This window comes from Pangasianodon hypophthalmus, chromosome 21 (assembly GCF_027358585.1).
Source record: "Pangasianodon hypophthalmus isolate fPanHyp1 chromosome 21, fPanHyp1.pri, whole genome shotgun sequence".
NCBI classification, from domain to species: domain Eukaryota; kingdom Metazoa; phylum Chordata; class Actinopteri; order Siluriformes; family Pangasiidae; genus Pangasianodon; species Pangasianodon hypophthalmus.
The window spans coordinates 20,760,839-20,781,108 of NC_069730.1; the positions used below are offsets into that span (position 1 = coordinate 20,760,839).

Below are 20,270 nucleotides of genomic sequence, written 5' to 3' on the forward strand. Positions count from 1 at the left end.
ACAAAATTGTTGCATAAAAAAACAGTGAGTTTGATTCTGATTGTTTAACAATTACAAAGATAAATTATTTAACATGTAATAAGAGGAAAAAATATATAGTTAAAAAGTCTGTACAAACTCTGAACATCGAAGTTTCTAATTGTTTTAAAAACACTGGCGACACCCACGAAATATCAGAAAAGTGTATCGTAACATAATTTATCATGATGTTGATATTATATCGTCACGTCGCTCAGCCCTAACGATCAGATGTGATATTTTACTGATTAATAACTTACTGTGAAGTCAGAGGGCTGGAGTGGTTTAGCGTCAGTCTCCATGTCTTTCTTTGTTTAAAAAAAATTGTGTATGTTTAGATGCATGTACAGTACTGTGCAAAAGTCTTGGCACCCTTTTAGTATTTTTTTTTTTTAGTACAAACTTTATTATAGATGTTTATTTTCTGACTTCTACATTATTGATTCAGTACAAAAACATTTTAGATTCCAAACATTAGTTTTCCAGCACAAAATGAAATGTTACAGAAAAATGTTTGTATGTCAGTAAAGAAAGCAGCAGATTCCATAAGAGACACTTTTCAGATAAAAACAGAATGAAGGCTGCTGGGTTTCGCTGCAGAAATAAGAAGCGAGTCGACAGTCAAAGTCTCCAGAAGAACTGTGGCTGCTTCTGCAAGATGCTCAGTAACACTTCCAGCTCATTTCCTTATAAAACTGCACACACTGCACCTCAGATACTGCTTTATTTATTTAAAGCGAAGGATCGTCACATTAAATACTGACTTTGTTTCATTTATTACTGTTTACTGCTCTTTATAGGATTTTTTTAATGTAGAAACATTTAATTTCATTATTTTTAAAATCGTCTTTACAGCATTTCTTTACATGTAACAGATGTCTGTGTTTCTGATGAACCTGTTCTACCTGTTAATAACGTGATCTGCAGTAGTTCCAGCTTACAGGTGTGTACTGCTAACACAAGCTCAGACCTCAACAACAACAACAACAAACGTAAAGTGATAAAGGAAGTGCGTTGATGGTTTTTGGGTCGTACACACACACACACACACACACACACACACACACACACACACATACATAGCAGAACAGCATCTGTAAGTAGATATTTAAAACATAATTGTCAGTTATTTCCTTTTTCCTGTTTCCGTTTCCGTATTGTCGCTCCTTGTATCTTTGGTGCATCTGTTTGTGTACAGCGCTAGTTAATTAAACACTGACGTATTTGTTTTACATCACAGCGCTGCTGAATTCTGCATCCTGATTGGTCAGAAGAGAAGATGTTGATTAGTTTTCTATAACCTCAGCTCTGACAGTAGTGCAGCTGCAAATCACAGGTTTATATTAAAGCGCTCGTACTAATACGTTGTCGTTGTTGTTCTCTGTGGTGTTCTTGAAGTGGCTAAGCTAATAAAACACCAGCGTTTGTCACGGGAGTGTTGACTGAGTAACTTCCAGGTGTTCGGCGTTAAGAGAGGACGCTAATTAACACCGTGTGTTAGGGCTGGTTGAGTGGTGGATCAGTGCGCAATGAATGAAGAAATGAAAACAGGTCTCGGGTTGCCTGATCTGTGTGTTTTCTCCAGAATCGTGCTACTTTTAACTTGCTGCTGTTTGGATGTTGGCGGTTTTGCATATTTCAGTTTAATTATTAGTGTTTTCAAAACAAATTGAAAACTGGAGGCTTTTCTAATGCAAACACTAAACGCATGGTGTGTTCGATACGTACGTGGGGTGAAATGAAGCGTTAGTTTAGAAGAAAAGGTTTGCTTAAATCCATGTAAAATTAAAAACAGTGCTTTTACTGTAGGAATGCGTTTGTGGTGCGTCAGTGAATTAGTTTATACTTTGTTTATTATTTCTATTGTAAAAAGGTGCCAGCATTTACAGTCGAGCCTGCCATGACACATTTCTGTTTTGTCAGTTAAACAGCAGTAAACAAAACAAACAAAATTAAAACATTCACATGAGGGGAAAATCCGATTCACTGAAGGGGAAAGGGCGGAGGACGAGAAAGGCTTTATTTAGGTGAACTGTGACGTGTTAATTCACAAGCCTCAGTTTTGTGAGCCAATGGAAATGAAGGAGGTGGGACTTCAGTGTCTTTGCTCAGTAAAAAAAAAAATGGAAGGGATTTTTATTATTATTAAGTAAAACCACGCCAGATATTCAGCTCGCTGTTTTCTTACTATAGCTCGGCGCACGTCTGAAAAAACAAACAAACAAATAAACAAATAAACAGCTGTCTCATCCAATGATACGCTAAAGTGTTTGTGATACAAGTCTGTTTTTTTTTCTTGTTAGCAACGTTACCCCTTGTGGATAAAATGATATTTGTAGTGTTTATTGCAGGATTTTGAGGAACAGATTTGGAAATCTAGTGATTTGGGGGATTTTATGTGACTCAGACCTGGCAACCCGGACTCAGACAGTTGGACTGGCCTCCTGTCTGTAGAAATGCGGCGTGTAACGTTGCTTCAGGCGAATGTAGGAGCGGCTCTGAGCTGCATGTTGGCAGGCGTGTTGCTCTGATGTTGTCCTCCGCCTCAATCCACAATCCACATCCTCTGACTGGTGTGTGTGTGTGTGTGTGTGTGTGTTGTTGATTGTACGAGTGTGTGCCTGTACCTGCGTTTCATGCACCAAGGAATAATGTAGTTTTTTGCTGAATTGCGTGGTGTTGTGTAATCTGATGTGTGCAAGTTTAAGGATTTGACCTCGGCTAAGGAGAGCTGGTTTTGTTCTCTGTTTAATTGCTGAATGGTGTGTGTGTGTATGTGTGTGTGTGTGTGTGTGTGTGTGTGTTGGGTGGGATTATTGCATGATTCAGCTTGTAGTTCTGATGTTTCCATTAAATCACCTAACAGTTTCTTGATGGTTACAACATTTCCCTGAGCTGCATAACAGAAAATAAAGTCTCGTTGGCAGGGAAACTGCATTTTTGTGTCTTTTTTTTTTACTTCTTTCTTAGATTCTGAAGGACGATGCTTTGAGTTTCAGTCCTGTGAAGTCATGAGAAAGGGTGAAAATTTAAGCCAAACTTTAACCCAAATCTCTCACATCTGAGTATTATATATATATTTCATTTATATTATTATAAAATCTATTACGCGCAGCTTTTGCAAATGACCAGAAGTACCGATGTGGCAATAATTATACAGATACATAATTTCAAATGAAAGAATTATGGATATTTATTTAAATAAGTTTAAGTTAATCCAATAACGCAGTTATCGCTCTGTAAGGCGGGTGATTTGATGCTTATATTATAAATATTGTGATAAATGATCTTACACTACATTTTTCTGAGATATCGTGGACATTTCAGTGTTAAATTATTTCTTTTTGTTGAAGTTAAATAAAAATATTAGGGAACAATCTTTGAGTTTTTCAAAGTTTTTTTTTTTTAACTCAGCACTAATATAATTTTGTTGGCAATTTGTTAGCAAACCTGAAACCTGAAATCTTAATAAATGTCTTTATAAAAGTATTGTGATATATTTTTTGTCAAAACTGGACACTGTATTTATAAAGTTCCATTTTTTTCTTTATTCTGAACGCCTTTAAAATTGATGTTTCTAAGAACTGCTAGCTTTACGCTGTACGATTTTCAGCCTGATTTTGCTGACACGGATAAAACTCGCACATGGTAAAAAATCGTGAGTTTGGATCAGCGGTGTTAGAACGCACAACACGTGATTTAGTGTCACTGCGACCAAAGACGGCTGCCGACAAAGTGTCAAAGTGTCGACGCGCGTCAAAATCCACCAATAGGAGGACGGCAAACTCACGGCACAGCTACAGTAGCAGCGACAAAGGAATTCGCGAGGAAATCAATGCTTGCTGTTTAAAATTTAAGATTTCGAAACGATTGACTAAAGCTCTTTTCTTTCTCCTTGTAGACTCCAGCTGTCCAGGGCTTCGTTGCACATTCTACTCATCCAGAAGATGTCGACTCTCTCCAGGAGAAGAGCGCAGAAAGTGGAGATGTTTGGCGTGAACCAGCCCTGGAAGAAGCTCAGGACATGACGGAGGAGTATTTTGAGACGCGCTCGTGGAACAGCGACACTTTCTCAGATTGTGCTGGAGATCATAGGAGCTTCTCTAAACACTCCCCTGGCCTCAGAAAGCAGGACTCAGAAGGTCAGCATGCAGTTGTTGATGGTCCACAGATGAACACAGATGGAGAGGAACTCATGGTACCATTGGGAAGTGAGTGCAGCTTGATGAATTTGGACTCGGATTTAGGATGTGCAGTTCTTGAGGAAACTGGATTTTCTTCTCTCTCACGTACTTGCATGTTTGACACACCAAAAGACTCGCAACTTTTCACAACTTCTGAAGAACTCATGGTACAAGTAGAAGACAGCTGCAGTGCAGAGATTTTAGATGATTCAGGGTGTGATGGAGCTGCAAATCGGACGTCATCTGAGGAAGCTGGACTTCCGTCCATCCTGCAGTCCAACACAGCATCAAAAGGGTTGACAGATTCAGATTTAGTTGTTGCAAGCAGAGATCTTGTGGATATTTCATCTTCTAAATGCCTCAGAAAGCTGGACTCTTCTTATTCAGAAAGAAAGAATGATGTTCTTGAGATTAACACTGGTGAAGAGCAACTCATGGCACTATTAGCGAATGACTCCAGTGTAATGATTTCAGATGATTCAGGGCATCATTCATCACTTGAGATCATGTCAGAGGAAGCTGGACTTCCTTCCATTTCTCAGGTTACGTCTGAAGAAACACTTACACTGACTGACAGAAGCGAAGTAGCACATCAGTTAGAACAAACTCCTGATTTAAGCACAGATCATGGGAACCTTTCTTCTCCTAAAAGCACTCCTGACCTCAGAAATCTTGATTCAGGGTGCGATGAAGTTCTAAATGGTTCATCTCTTCAGGAAGCTGGACTTCCTTCCATCTCTCAGGCTAGTGTATCTGTCCAAAATTTGATAGATTCCCAACTTTTCACAATTCCCAAAGAGAAACCTGAAATGATCTACAGACGTACATCAGCACCAGAGTTAAACAACACTTCAGATTTCACTGTTGCAAGCAGTCACGGAGATCATGGGATCTTTCCTTCTCCTAAAAGCTCTCCTGACCTCAGAAATCTGGACTCTTCTTACTCAGAAGGAAAGAACAATGGTCTGGAGATGAGCATGGATGGAGAGCAGCTCATGGTACCACTGGCTAATGAGTGCAGTGTAGTAACTTCAGATGATGTAGAGAATGCAGAAATTGTTAATCGATTATCTCCTGAGGAAGCTGGACTTCCTTCCATTTCTCAAGCTAGCATGTCCAACACAGATTCAATCAATTCACAACTTTTCACAGTGTTTACACAGACACTAAGACTCACTGACCGAAGTGAAGCAGAACCCCAATCAGAAAACATTTCTGATTTAGACCATGTGGACTTTTCTTCTCCTAAACACTTTACTGACCTCAAAAACCTGGACTCTTCTCATTCAGAAAGAAAGAGTGATGGTCTGGAGATGAAAGAGGAAGGAGAGGAACTCATGAAACCCCTGGTAGGTAGCTCCAATGCAATTATTCTAGATGATTCAGAGTGTGATGAAGTTTTAAATGGTTCATCTCTTGAGGAAGCTGGACTTTCTTCCATCTCACAAGCTAGCGTGTCATCAAAAAACTTGACAGATTCACAACTTTTGACACCTTCTAAAGAGACACTTACACTGAGTGACAGATGTGAAGCAGCACCTCAGTTAGACAACGCTCCAGATTTAGATATTACAAACATTTCTTCTCCTAAACACTCTCCTGTCCTTGCAAGCATGGAGTCTTCTCAAACAGAAGAAAAGATCGATGGTCTGGAGATGAACATGGATGTAGAGCAACTCATGGAACCATTGGCAAAGGAGTGCAGTGTGATTATTCTTGATGATAATGCTGCTGATGGTTCATCTATTAAGATCTTCTCCAAGGAAGCTGGACTACCTTCCATCTCTGAGGCTTGCATATCCAACCCAGATTTGATGGAGTCACAATTTTTTCCAACTTCCGTAGAGACACCTGAGCTCACCTACAGAAGTGAAGCAGCTCCCCGGTTAGAAAACATTTCAAATTTAGTTGTTGCAAACAAAGATAAAATGGATTATTGTTCTCCTAAATGTTCTCCTGATCCCAGAAACCTGGAAAACCTGGAGTCATCTCATTCAGAAATGAAGAATGATGGTCAGCAGATGAACAGTGATGGAGTGCAACACAAAGTGCAATTGGAAAACAGTGCAGAAGAGGTCAGTGCAGTGATTTTAGATGATTCAGGAGATGATGAAGCTGCAAATTGGTCATCTCTTGAGGAAGCTGTACTTCCTTCCATCTTGCACAGCAACACAGCATCAAAAGACTTGACAGATTCAGAACTTTTTACAACTGAAGATACACTTACATCTACTGACCAAAGTGACACAGTGCTCCAGTTAGACAACACATCAGAATCAGGTGTTCCAAGCAGAGATCTTGTAGAATGTTCTTCTCCTGACCACAGAAATCTGGATTTATCTCATTTAGAAATAAAGAATGATAGTGTTCAATTAAAAACAGACACAGATGAACTCGTAGTACCATTGAGAGCCAACTGCTATGCAGTGATTTTAGATCATTTATCCTGTGATGAAATTGTGAATCCATCATTGCTCGAGATCTTGTCCAAGGAAGCTGGACTTCCCTTCATCTCCCAGGCCAGCATGTCTGATACAGATTTAATTACTGACCAAACAGAAGCTGTGGCCCAGCTAGACAACAGATCCGATCTAGGTGCTGCATGTAAATATCAACTTGATTTTCCTTCTCCTAAAAGCTCTCCTGACCTCAGAAATCTGGATTCTTCTCATTCAGAAGGAAAGAACAATGGTCTGGAGATGAGCATGGATGGAGAGCAGCTCATGGTACCACTGGCTAACGAGTGCATTGTAGTAACTTCAGATGATCTAGAGAATGCAGAAATTGTTAATCGATTATCTCCTAAGGAAGCTGGACTTCCTTCCATTTCTCAAGCTAGCATGTCCACCACAGATTCAATCAATTCACAACTTTTCACAGCGTTTACACAGACACTAAGACTCACTGACCGAAGTGAAGCAGAACCCCAATCAGAAAACATTTCTGATTTAAACCATGTGGACATTTCTTCTCCTAAACACTTTACTGACCTCAGAAACCTGAACTCTTCTCATTCAGAAAGAAAGATTGATGGTCTGGAGATGAAAGTGGAAGGAGAAGAACTCATGGAACCCCTGGCAGATGGCTCCAATGCAATTATTCTAGATGATTCAGAGTGTGATGAAGTTTTAAATGGTTCATCTCTTGAGGAAGCTGGACTTTCTTCTATCTCACAAGCTAGCGAGTCTGATACAATATCAAAAAACCTGACTTTTGAGGAGACACATACACTGACAGACAAAAGGGAAGCACCATCTCAGTTAGGCAACAGTTCTAATTTAGATGGTTCGAGCACAGATCATGGGAACTTACCTTCTCCTAAAAGCTCTCCTGACTTCAGAAATCTTAACACGTCTTATTCTGAAAGAAATAGAACTGATAAAGAGGAACTCGTGGTACTACTGGCAAATGACTGCAATTTAGTAGATGATGTAGAGAGTGCAGAAATTGATCATCCATTATCTCCTGAGGAAGCTGGACTTCTTTCACAGAACGATGGTCTGGAGAAGAACAAAGATGGAGAGGAGCTCATTGTACCCCTGGACTCCAGTGCAATGGTATTAGATGATTCAGAGCAGGATGAAGTTCTAAATCGTCCTTCTTCTGAGGTAGCTGGACTTCTTTCTATCATACAGGCTAGCACGTCCAACACAAATTTGATCAGTTCACAAATTTTTACAACTTCTAAACACACTCTTGCACCACCAGATGGAAGTGAAGCAGAGCCTTATTTAGAGAATGCATCTGATTCAACTGGTGCAAGTAGAAATGAAGAACAATCAGGTAATATAAGTAAAATGGAGAATCCCACTGTTTCTGAAATGTCTTTAGTATCACAAATAATGATAAACACAAATAAGGTAGAACCTCTGGGACAGATTTATGAAGCTGGGGTCAAACCTTCTGAGGTCAATAGTAACATATTTGTGGATTCATTAATGGACATATGTCCTTGTGACAGCTCAAGGCTTCAACCTGAAGGTGTAACATCAATCCAAAAAGATCAGGGACAATTTTCAATTCCAAACATCATCAAAGAGAACTTATTAGAAAGTTCTGCTATTAAAGACTGTGATTATTATTCAGTAGAGGAAGGTTCCTCAAGTCCACTGTATGCTAACAGTTTTATTTCAGAGTCTAACGTTCCAATGGACGATGAACAAACTTTGGATTTGGATTTGGACATTGATCAAACTGAAAGACGGTCTAATGATTTAGATGATTTAGTAAATTTGCAGTTTCTGAACACTTGCAGTGTGAAGGAATTCACTGCCATACCCCAGAAAGAGCAGGAGGTCATTTATTCAGATAACTCGGGTTATATTGACTCTTATGTGATGATGTCTCCACCTGGTAAAGAATCACAAAGTGTTACTCTCGAACACCAAAGTGTTCAAGACAGCTATGTAGGACAACTTCCAGTCCCAGTTGAGGTTTTCTTCAAGGAATCGACTCCATCAGATTCTGTTAGCGTCACCAAATTCACCAAACAGGTCCTGCAAGGAAACCAGGCTAAAGTTGAAAAGGTCTGTGCAAAAGAGCATGAAGTTAGTATTTCATATGATGATTATTGTATGCAGGATAAGTCTGTCTTAAAAACCTCACTGCGTTTTGATGCACATCATGGTTCAGACACGAACAATAACACAAAGCAACACACATCTGAGACACCTTGCACTTTACGTAGTTCACCACTAGAACAGGAACTCTGGAATCATATGAATCCATCCTTGCAAGATGGTCCTTCAAATTTATCAAACAATTCTGCCAGCTTCTTTGAAATGATGGATTACAAAAGGGATGTTTTAAATCCACTTGATGTAGAAGATGCTTCTCAGGGGAAGACATATGGAAAAGATTGCCAGTTGGAGGAAAACAAGGAAATCATGGCAGATCCTACTATCTATCCAATCACAGATGCTCATCATGGACTGATTCCTTCCAATTGTCAAAGCTCCAAGTTTTCACAAGCTAGTCCTGTAGATGGACCTAAATGTCAGAAGATCCACCGAGAGCAAAGCCTGCTGCCTCACTCTGACTCAATCAGTGTTACCAATGGGTTAGGAAATGATGAATCCGGAAAAGCACCTTTTTGTCCAGATTCTCTTCAGTACAAAAGTTACCCTTTTATTGATGTTAGCATTGGTACACTATCAGATTTGGAGCCCATTATGGAGTCAGAACACCCTCAGGAGAGCTCAGACAGTTCGGAGGGAGAACAGAAAGATGGTACATCATCTGTGAATGAGAACGAATGCAGCCCTTTACAAAGGGATGAAAATGATGCACTATACAATGTCAGGTCTATGAAAGGATATTTTGATAAACCAGAAGATGAAGACAGCACTACTCGTCTGACAAATGGGTATGATGGTAATGAGGATATTCCCAATTCTGCATCTCCAGATCAAGACTTTATCACCACAAACAGTGAAGAAGTTGATGATCTCAGTCACGGCCCAAGGGGAAGCAGCTCCAACTCCCCTGGCAGCAACCAAAACTCATTAAAGAACAAGGAGACCAAGAGCATGTCTGCAGGGAAAAGCTCAAGGTTCTCTAGGTTCACAAGAATCTCCTCCTTCCGCAAAAGCAAGAGAGAGTCCAAGGATGGAAACAAGGTTGAACCTGAGACAAAACTATCTCCTGAGGTTGGAGAGGAGAGAAATCAGACACCTAATCATAATCCTACTACAGATCACTTGACAAACTATGAGGATCAATCTAGTGATGATGTCTTTGGGAAAGCCCTTGGTGTAACTTGGAATGGACAATCCGGATCCACGTCCAGCTCCAAGAATATGCAACAACATAACAAATACAGTGAGCGAGTGCAAATTAAACCTGTACTTGATCCCCAAAAGAAGAGCAAGAGCAGCGATAACTTCCGCATGAAGCTTGCTCTGGCTCAGAGGTCTCTGTCGAGCTTCTTTGAGATCAGAACTGGTGATAAAGACAACCAACAGGATTCCAACATGCTGAGCCAGGATACAAAATCCAAGCAGCCTTGGAAGAAGATGAAAATGACTAAGGAGGCTGAGATGCTAAAGAGAACTCTGTCTCTTCCTGGGCCAAGTGGTGCCAAGTCCAGACGTCGCCTCCAGAGTGACTTTGTGTCTGGGTTAACTGAGGACTGTCCAGATCTTCAGGGATTCCAGAGCTCCAAGGAGGATTTGAAAAGCACATCACACCCTGACGCATCAGTGTCTGGACCTGAGGCGGAGCCTGCTGAGAGGAAAACACTATCTAAGTGTTTTGAGTCTGTCCAAAGTTATGAGAACATCTCAGAGACACTCATACACCCTACTGTTTTTGCACTTGCTAATCAGCTATCTCCATCCTGGACAAGATCCCTGGGTTCCTTTGAAGGACTTGATACGCCAACTAGGCCAATGACTCCCAAACCACAAAATCCTGGGGTTTGGAGTCACAGAAGCAGCTTCCGTTACCCCTCAAAATCCGTAGCCACCTCCTTGTGCTCGCTGGGTGAGGGTTCGAGTTTGGAGGGACTGTCAGAACGTTCACAGAGGCGGACCGAGCAAAGAGAAGCACGAATTGCACCGGCTCAGTCCTTTGATTCTGAGTACTTACTTGAAGACAGCAACTCGGACAACCAATCTCAAACCAGCCTGGTGTCCACCAACTCAGCCACTGAGTCTGAGGTGAGTCATAGTGACTTTTTTTATAAGTAGTAAATCACTATTGGGCATGCTGTTGTAGGAAAATCATCAGTGGTGTGTTATTATTATTATATTATTGTTAATATTATTACCGCCCCAAAGCTGATTTATTTTTCCCTAAAGCAGCACGTCTCCCAAGTGTTTTATTCCCCTTATACAACAGCAACAGGATCGACACCTCATGCTTTTTATCTGATTATAGTTACATATAATGTGAAGTAACATTCGTGAAACAAGTTAGTTCCTGTTCTCACTTACGTTATAGCAGCTATCGTTCCTGCACCAGTCTTTTTTTCCCCTCTCTCATGAAGTTAAAAATACAAATAAAAACGCAGCTTGTCATGTTACAGAGAAACCACAAAGTACAAACTCGTCTGTCCTGAAGATGTTGGAAAACGTAAAGCCACAGCTATACCTCTGAAACTGGAGACTCCTTCCATAAATGTCACATAACTGTTTCCTTACAGAAAACATCACCATATCAACAATTACACACATTTTTCTTTGTTAAATAACAACACATTTTTTTGATTGTCCACTTGAAAGCCTTCACAGGATGTCAGTAAATCATCTCTCCAGTCATCTTCCTCGGTGCTCCGTGTCAGAAGAAGCGATAAGCGTGCGGTCCGACCCAGACCTCTTTCCGACCTCTGCAGCTGGAGTTTACCTCTCCGGGAAATCGGAGAAACGGTGGTTGATCCGATTCAGGAGCAGAACGTCACAGAAAATTGGAAGGCTAAGGCACAGAAGAGATCGTGCTCAGATGAGCTGCTCGGGGAGTTCCAGAAGATGCAGAAGATGAAGGTGATGATGCAGAGGAGCCTTGGGACGCTGAGCACAACGTCTGAGGAACAGCAGAAAGTAAGAAGCTCAACAACGAGAGAACCGTTTCCTGGAACTTCGACACCTTTCCTGTTTCTGCTCTTCTACTTCCTGTTTGACTTCCTCTTGGGCTCCTTTTCACCTGACTTGTAGTGACTAGGATCTGTCTGTCTGTCTATCCATCTCATATGGTTCTGTCTGTCTGCATATCTATGTTTCTCTTCTCAGTTGATCACCTGTCTATCTGTCTGCCTGTCTTTTCATCTGTCTCTAGATCTAGCTTTCTATTAATCTGTCTGTCCATCTTTCTGTCATTCTTTGTTTTTCTGTCTATCTAACTGTCTGTCTCTCTGTTTGTCTGATTTATCTGTCTGTCTGTCTGTCTGTCTCTCCATACATCTTTCTCTCTATCTGTTGAAGTAGTTTTTAGTTTTATTTGTTAAAATCTTGCTCTTGGTTTCATGGTTCTCGTCGTCGTCGGAAACCATTGACTTCCTGTTTCTCCTGTTTCTTCTTCCTGATTCTTCCTCTGGACAAATAGTGGCTGCTTTATAGGATTTTCTTGGATTTCTGTCAAACTTGACAGAAAATATTTTTTGGATTATTAATTAACTGTACTTTTATTAATTGCAGTTTAGTTTGTGCAGTATTGTGAAGTTTAGACCAGTGTAACAGGTAGAGAGAGAGAGTTCAGTGTGATACTCGCTCTACCGTTTAACGATGATTTTGATGATCTTATGTTATAAATCAGACGCTTCAGATGTTTTATAATTATTCGTGTATAAGAGCTGTTCGTTGTTTTTTTGTTGTTGTTGTCCCCAGGTGAGGATGAGACTGCCCTTCACTTCTTCACAGCAGTTGTCCTCCATGTCTTTTAAAGATCACTTCTTCTCCCAGAGCACTCCGACTGGACTCGACTGTCTCCACTGGCCACGCCCAGTTTCATTCTCAGGTGAGGACAAAGTGACAATAAATTCAGTTTACACTTAAATATTAGATTGTGGCTGGTTTCTGAGATGTTGTCCTGAAAGCAGACAGTTTTGGAATGCAGTGGACTTTTGATTAAAATTCGGACACCGCGTGATTCCACACACACTGAACAAAACACACTTCACACCGTTACTAAACCACTAACGTCTCAGCGATACGCTCGTGTAGTCTGGGACATTCATGAAAAATAAAGTCTGGTGTTGTTCTTTTTAATAATTCAGAAAGCCTTTCCTTTATTGTTTATTTCTGTAATATAATTTACATTTAATGTAAATGATGTAAATTACATACATATAATGTTCTTATTACTGGGAGATATTAGTGATTTATAATAGAACATAATTAATATCATCTGTGTGACACTGACAGTCCTGTAGGGGGCGATGATGACTTTTTTGACTGTAACCTGCCGTGTGTGTGTGTGTGTGTGTGTGTGTGTGTGTGTGTGTGTGTGTTTGTTCGAGTACCTAATATGTAATATGTGTGTATTCCCAAGTATTCTGTCTGTCTCTCTGTCTCACTGTCTGTCTAACTGTCTATCTGTTCATTCTTTCTATCTGTCTCTGTGTTTCTCTGTAAGTCTGTCTGTATTGAGTCAGTCTCTCTCTCTCTCTCTCTCTCTCTCTCTCTCTCTCTGTGTCTTTCTGTCTATCTGTCTCGCTCTCAATCTGTCTGCCTCTCTGTTTATCTAGGCCTGTCATTCTGTCTGTGTATAAAGACTGATGGAATAAACACATATGTAGGCGTGTGTGTGTGTGTGTGTTAGTGAATATTGGATGTAATAGAGGCTCCTTTGAGAAAAAGACACAAGAAGTCCATTATTGCTGGGTAACATTTCTGTCCCACGCCGTGACCTTTGTGAACGCAGCACAATGAGCCGATCCTCTCACATCGCTGCGCTAGCACCTGGCTAACACACGGCTAACACACGGCTAACACACTCCTCTCTTACCTGTTCTCTGTGACTCTGAGTGTGTGTGGAAGAGTGAGAGAGAGTAATTACTGGAGTGACAGGAAGTGACACGCACATGTTTCTGTCTGCAGAGTCGTGTCTCATTCGACCTTCAGAGCACACGCTCAGGCAGCCGGCCGCTCTCGGTGAGTAAACAACCTCCATGTTCATTTTTTACATTTTCTAAATTGTGGGATTTAACAGTTTTATCCAGAAACTGTTGGTGGAAAATCACAGGGAAAAAAAACCACAAAAAACGCTGTGACATCATCGGTCACGTGACAAATCCAAGTTTTTCTACACTCAGATTAACTCAAACGTTGTTTACTGTCTCGCGCCTCAACGATGTCATAATATCACATTTTTACATTTTTAATCTTCTCTTTTTTTCATAGTTTTGTTCAGTGTTGGTCAAAATCACCTGTTTTACACCTGTTTTAATTTTTTTTTTTGAATAAATTTATTTTTTCAGATGCTCTTGGTCCACGTTCTCAAATAAACTTGAAAAATAATAATTATTAAGATAACAGAGATGATTTTATTCATTTTAAGAAAAAAATGCTTAATAAAAATGACTGCTGTTTATTAATCTAAATAAAAAAGCAGGAAATGGTGGTGAACATCTAAATTATTTAACAGAGAGACGCTCTTAATCTTCACATTAACAGAATGTAGATGTTATATAATAATAATAATAATAATAATAATAAGAGATAATAATTAGCTTCAGCCATTTTTTACTCATTAATTGAATTAAATAAACCTTTTAAATTAATGTCTGATAACGAACTGTTTGCTGTATCTCTTTTTATATCTGTTTTGACTATTTTATCTCTGTCTGTTTTATCTATCTATCTATCTATCTATCTATCTATCTGGCTGTTATCTGTGTATCTGTTTTATGTATCTATCAGAGGCTCTGTCAATCAGTCAATCAGTCAATCAATCAGTCTATCTATCTATCTATCTATCTATCTATCTGTCTGTCTGTCTGTCTGTCTGTCTGTTTTATATATTTGTTTTTTTTATTTGTTTGTATATCTGTTTTATAGGGTGTAAAAGTCATTATTTTGTAATGTACAGTATGCAGCTTGAATAAATAATGAATTAAAATGAATTATAATACGTTACAGTCTGATTATAATGAGAAATATGAAATATTAATAACATTTTATATGTTTACAGGCTGAAAGCGTTTATTTTTTTGTGTTAGTGTTACATTTGATTTAATCTTAATTGCAATAATGTGTTCGTTAATCGTTAATTGGCTCTGTTAAAAACCGCAGGAGCTTCTTGCGCTTTAATAAATGACCAGATGACGACGACGCGCCCTGCGTTAGTGCACGAGGTGTTCAGTAAGATGTCCTCTGTTAGAGATCCTCTGAGCTTCAGCTCTCTAGTATGTAGGTTGTGAAGTATTGGCTTTTTACACGCTACGTAGTGCACTAGACATTCATTAGGAAGCTTTTTGTCATTCCTATACAAGTGCACTAGGTAGTGTATGAATTGTTGACTTCTACACCGTGCCTTAGACGTCTGATAACGAGACGGCTTTGTACTCCAGACACAAGAGCATGTGTGTGTGACGCTCTTCTCCAAGCTCAGACGTGCGCTAGACGTGTTCAGGGATAAACCTGGAACGGATAAATAAGTGCACTCGGACATACGTGTTAAATTCTCTCCTCAGTTTTAACTAACAGCACTGAAGGGGGTCAGTAAAGGGGGACTGTGACGGACTGATGATGAAGAGGGACTTTCATCATCGCCAGCCAGTCAGATTTCTAATAATTAATCAATTCTTATTTTACTTTAATAAACATTATTTAGTTATTTATTATTCATTATTACATATTCGTATTCAAGGTTGACGAGTCAAGCTCGAACTTAAACTTGTGCAAGTCGTGTGTCAGCGTCTCCTCAGTGGTGCCCTGTTGATGCTGTGAATGTGTGTGTGTGAGAGGGAGAGAGAGAGAGAGAGAGAGAGAGAGGGAGGGAGAGAGAGAGAGAGAGAGAGAGAGAGGGAGGGAGGGAGAGAGAGGGAGGGAGAGGCTTGATCATGTGCGTGAGTCTCTGAGCGAGTGTAGGAAGGATGCAGGCGACATCGCGAGTGTTTCCGACGCTTGAAACGCTTCAGTGGAGGTTGTGATTCGCTCTCACACACACACACACACACACACACACACACACACACACACACACACACAGACATACATTTGTCTGGAGTCTGTACCTGCTTGAAGAGCAGCCGCCCTCCTCTTCCTCCTCGACTGTGTGTGTGTGTGTGTGTGTGTGTGTGTGTGTGTGTGTGTGTGTGTGTGTGTGTGTGTGGCCGAATGCAGACACAGCAGTAGATTTGGGACTCGTTAGGGGGGTGAAAGCGATACGAGGGGTCATGTCTCATTACTGGAGCCTAGAAAGTCTACACTCCACCAACGGTAAGCTCCCTTCTTTCTCTTCAACGCCGCTGTAGTGCGCACTACCTAGTGATGTTCTGTCCATCTCCCCTAGACCGTCTCTTTGGGTTTTATATGTTACAGGTGAACGGTGTCTTTAACAGTGACAGTAGCAGTAATATAGCACTGGGGTTTATTGGAAATGGAGCAAATTGTTGAGCTCTAGTGTGTGTGTGTGTGTGTGTGTGTGTGTGTGTGTGTGTGTGTGTGTGTGCATGCATGCAAACGGGAGTGGAAATAAGAGATGGAAGGAACATTACCTTGTTGCTCTTAGCTTAAAAAAGACCTGAAAATCATCTCTATTCATAAATAAATAAATGAATAAATAAATAAATGTTGCATTAATCACGGCAGTTTTACAGCAGGAATGTAAAATTTTTCATTTTCACAAACGATTGAAAACGAGTGTTAGTTTGTGTCTCAGCTCTGAGTCTCTTTATTTTCTTCTTCATAGAAATTGTTGTGATTGTTTTTATTGTTATGAATTTGCGCTGTTACGTCTTGAATTGAAAGTTCTGTACGACGTTCGCATTTTTAAAATTTCTAATTCACAGTTTATGCCCTAAACTGTGTTTGTAGTGCACTCATGTAGTGAGCTAACAATTATTTGGACATCGAGTGCACTAGAAAAAGTCTAGAGGCCATTTTTCCCAATGAAATTTTACAAAATTACAATGTTAAAAATGTTTAAAGAATTATAAAGTAAAAAGAATAACGTTACCAAATTATAATGTTAAAAAAATTACTAATATTAAAAAGTTACTGTTAGAAATTTACAAAATTACAATGTTAAGTTTAAAAAATTATTAAGTAAAAAGAATAATGTTAAAAAAATTACCGATGTCAAAAGGATAGTTAGAAATTTACAAAATTACAATTTTAAAAAGCAAAAAAATTGTAAAGTTAAAAATGTTAATGTAAATAAAAAAAATTTTATAAAGTAAAAAGAATAATGTTAAAAATATAACGTTAAAAAATAAGTAATGTTAAAAACTTACTGTTAGAAATTTACAAACTTTAAATATTCAAAAGCAAAAAAATAGTTAATAAATACAAAATGTTACAAAATTATAATGTTAAAGCAAATGACCGATGTTAAAAAAGTTACTAATATTAGAAATGTACAAAATGTAAAAAAATTACAGAATTATAATGTTAAAAAATTATAATATTAGAAATTTACAAAGTTATAAAATGTAAATTTTACAGAGTTACACTACAGGAAGTAGTTCCTTGTTAAATAGATAAACTAAATAAACTAAAAATTCCTTGTTTAGTGCACTTGAATATGAATCCCATCTCGCTCCCTACAGGACGTGAAGTGCACTAGATTATCTCAGAGTTCAGCTTCTGTGTGACGTTCTCTCTCTCTTTATTTTCCTTTTTTTCTGTCTTTTGTTCATTGTGTGGTCGAGTCTGAAGTTGTGTAGCTCTGTTCTGTTTTCTGTCGCTCGGCTGAATAGAACAATGTCTCTGTAGAATATAGAGAATAAAATTATAATAAATTATAATAAATAATATATAAAACATAATGAAGTGTTTTACAGACAAAAGGACTTACTACAAAAGAGACAATAAAATAGAACTAGTTAATATAGTTACATAATTATTAATAGTAATCAAGTCACATTTATTTTATAGCAAGTTAAAAGACAACAAAGTGTCAGCTGAAGTCCTCTACAATAAAATCAAATAAATTCAAACAATGAAATAAAATACAAATAAAATGAAATAAATCAATATGTCTGTTATAAAGTCTGTATTTAATAACATCTGATAATGTCCACTTCTGAAGTATATGCTTTTTTTTTTTTAGATTTATAAACATCTGTCATTTCTATTAAACATTAAACAATAAAAAAAAGCATCAAAAGACAAAATCACAGATGAAAAGACAGGATCAATTGAAATATATAATATAATATCTGAAATATAAAAATAAATAATATAATTACAGTAGTTAAAAAAGTTAACATTTAATAAAAATTAAATATAAAACCTAGAGTATTTATAATAATAATAATAATAATAATAATAATAATAATATGCTAACACGGTCTGTGGAGCCCTTATTAATAAATATATTATAACAATTATAAATATATTGCATCTGTGTTTTAATTCTTTATTATTCAGCAGCATTGTTTTTTTTTTATCTTTAATCTTTAAGAATGAATTCTGTCATGATTTGTGTGATAGTGGAGTGAACATTGTTACAAAGTTACAGTGTAATAAATTACAAACTTTGTGTTAAAAAATTACAATGTTACAGAGTTACATTACTACAAATTTATTAAATTACAAAATTAGTGCTAAAAAAAGAATGTTATAAAGTTAGTGTTAAAAATGTTACAAACTGAAAATGTTCCAGCATTACAGAGATAAAAAGTTACAATGTTACAAAATTTGTGTCAAAAAGTTACAATGTTAAAAAGTGTTTAAAAATTGAAGTGTTATAAAGTTAGTATGTTGCTAATAATTTAATAACCACAGTTTTGTACATCCAGCACTTTATAGCTGAAGAACTTACAATGTTACGAAGTTACGATGTTATGATCCTATGAAGTTATGATGTTATGAACTTATGAAGATATGAAGTTACAATGTTACCATGTTACGACGTAATGAAGTTACGTTGTTACGAAGTTATGATGTTACAATGTTATGAACTTATGAAGTTACGATGTTACGATGTTACGAAGTCATGAAGTTACGATGTTAGGATCCTATGAAGTTACGATCCTATGAAGTTATGATGTTACGATGGTGTTTTTTATGGTAATAAAATGTGGTGCTGCTACAGAGGGATTTTTCTGTGAGTATAAAATGTAAACATGCTGCACATCCCGGCGTTTTTCCATCCGAACAGCACGACTAATGGCTTTTATGTCTCGGTGCCAGCTAATGAAGCGAGATTAAATGCAGGCGGGATGCTCTCAGAGCGAGCGCTGCAGTTCTGCCCTTTACATACGACTCGCATTGTTCTATACGTTCAGTGTGTATCGGCGTTTAACGCTAAATTATCCTAATATTGTACTGAAATATAATTACAGGTTTATCTACAGGCACGCATCGCACACAACGACTCTGCTTCATCCTTCATCATCATCATCATCATCATCATCATCATCGTCATCATTTCAGCTCAGATACAAACACAGTTCAGCTCATTTTTAAATGGTCTTAGCTCTTGTAGCTAATATTTCTACCTGACAAATTCAATATGCTAATTTATTGAATGTTTGTTAGCAAAATGTGACCATTTGAACAACATTTTTCAATTTATGAAGACAAATTATTGTTAATCAAAACAGTAAAACAATGTTCTCAACAGACAGACAGACAGGTAAGCAGACAGACAGGTAGACAAACAGGTAGACAGACAGGTAAACAGACAGGTAGACAAACAGGTAGACAGACAGACAGACAGATGGAGACGATTCTGCTTTTGTCTCTCAGACTGATGAAATCCTCATTAGCACCTCGGCCTGTTAGCACATGTTCACTGCTAATTTATGTAAACAAGGCGATGAGACGTTACACTAGGTGCCAAATTGGGACGTGACCAATCCTGCTAACTCTCACTCCAGGTTGTCACGGTGACAGACAAGCCAGCAATGTCTCAGACGGCATTTTGCTGTCTTCATGAAATATGTCTGGGTTTTGTTTTCCTCTTCGCTTTCTGTCTTTACTAAAAATAACTAAGAATGAAAGTGTGAGTTGAGAGAAGTGGCATCGGGGACAGAATGTCTGGGATTCGTCTGAAATTTCAAAACAGCTTCAGCTCAATGACATGTCCTCAGTTTCCCTCTTTATCTCCATGTTTCCTCTGAGGCTAACGTAGTTAACAAATAACTATAGTCAGGTCCCTCCATTTTCACAGGCTCAAAAGTAAATGGACAATTGACTGATAAGCAGTTTCATGGCCAGCTGTGGCCTGTTTCCTTGTTATTTCATGAAAAATTAAGGAGATAAAAGGTCTGGAGTTGATTGCAAGTGTTGAATTTGCATTTGGTAGCTGTTCATGGGAACTCTCAATATTTGGTCCAAACAGGTGTCGATGAAAGTGAAGGAGGCCATCATTAGGCTGAAAAAACAAAACAGACCTATCAGAGAGATAGCAGAAACTTTAGGAGGGCCAAATCAACAATTTAGTACATTCTTAAAAAGAAGG

At 38.4% G+C, this 20,270-nt stretch overlaps 1 protein-coding gene across 3 annotated transcripts in view; it reads left to right on the forward strand.

Moving 5' to 3' along the window:
• arhgef4 (Rho guanine nucleotide exchange factor (GEF) 4) overlaps nucleotides 1-20,270 on the forward strand; it is a 45,558-nt gene that overhangs the window by 7,742 nt on the left and 17,546 nt on the right. For 2 of the 3 annotated variants that reach the window (XM_053227506.1, XM_053227507.1), the window contains exons 2-5: nucleotides 3,920-10,861; nucleotides 11,426-11,740; nucleotides 12,524-12,653; nucleotides 13,736-13,789. In XM_053227506.1, coding sequence (XP_053083481.1) covers nucleotides 3,920-10,861; nucleotides 11,426-11,740; nucleotides 12,524-12,653; nucleotides 13,736-13,789 — 7,441 coding nt within the window. Of the gene's footprint in view, nucleotides 1-3,919; nucleotides 10,862-11,425; nucleotides 11,741-12,523; nucleotides 12,654-13,735; nucleotides 13,790-15,799; nucleotides 16,079-20,270 lie in introns of those variants that run through there. The other variant, XM_053227509.1, reaches the window with a different exon arrangement.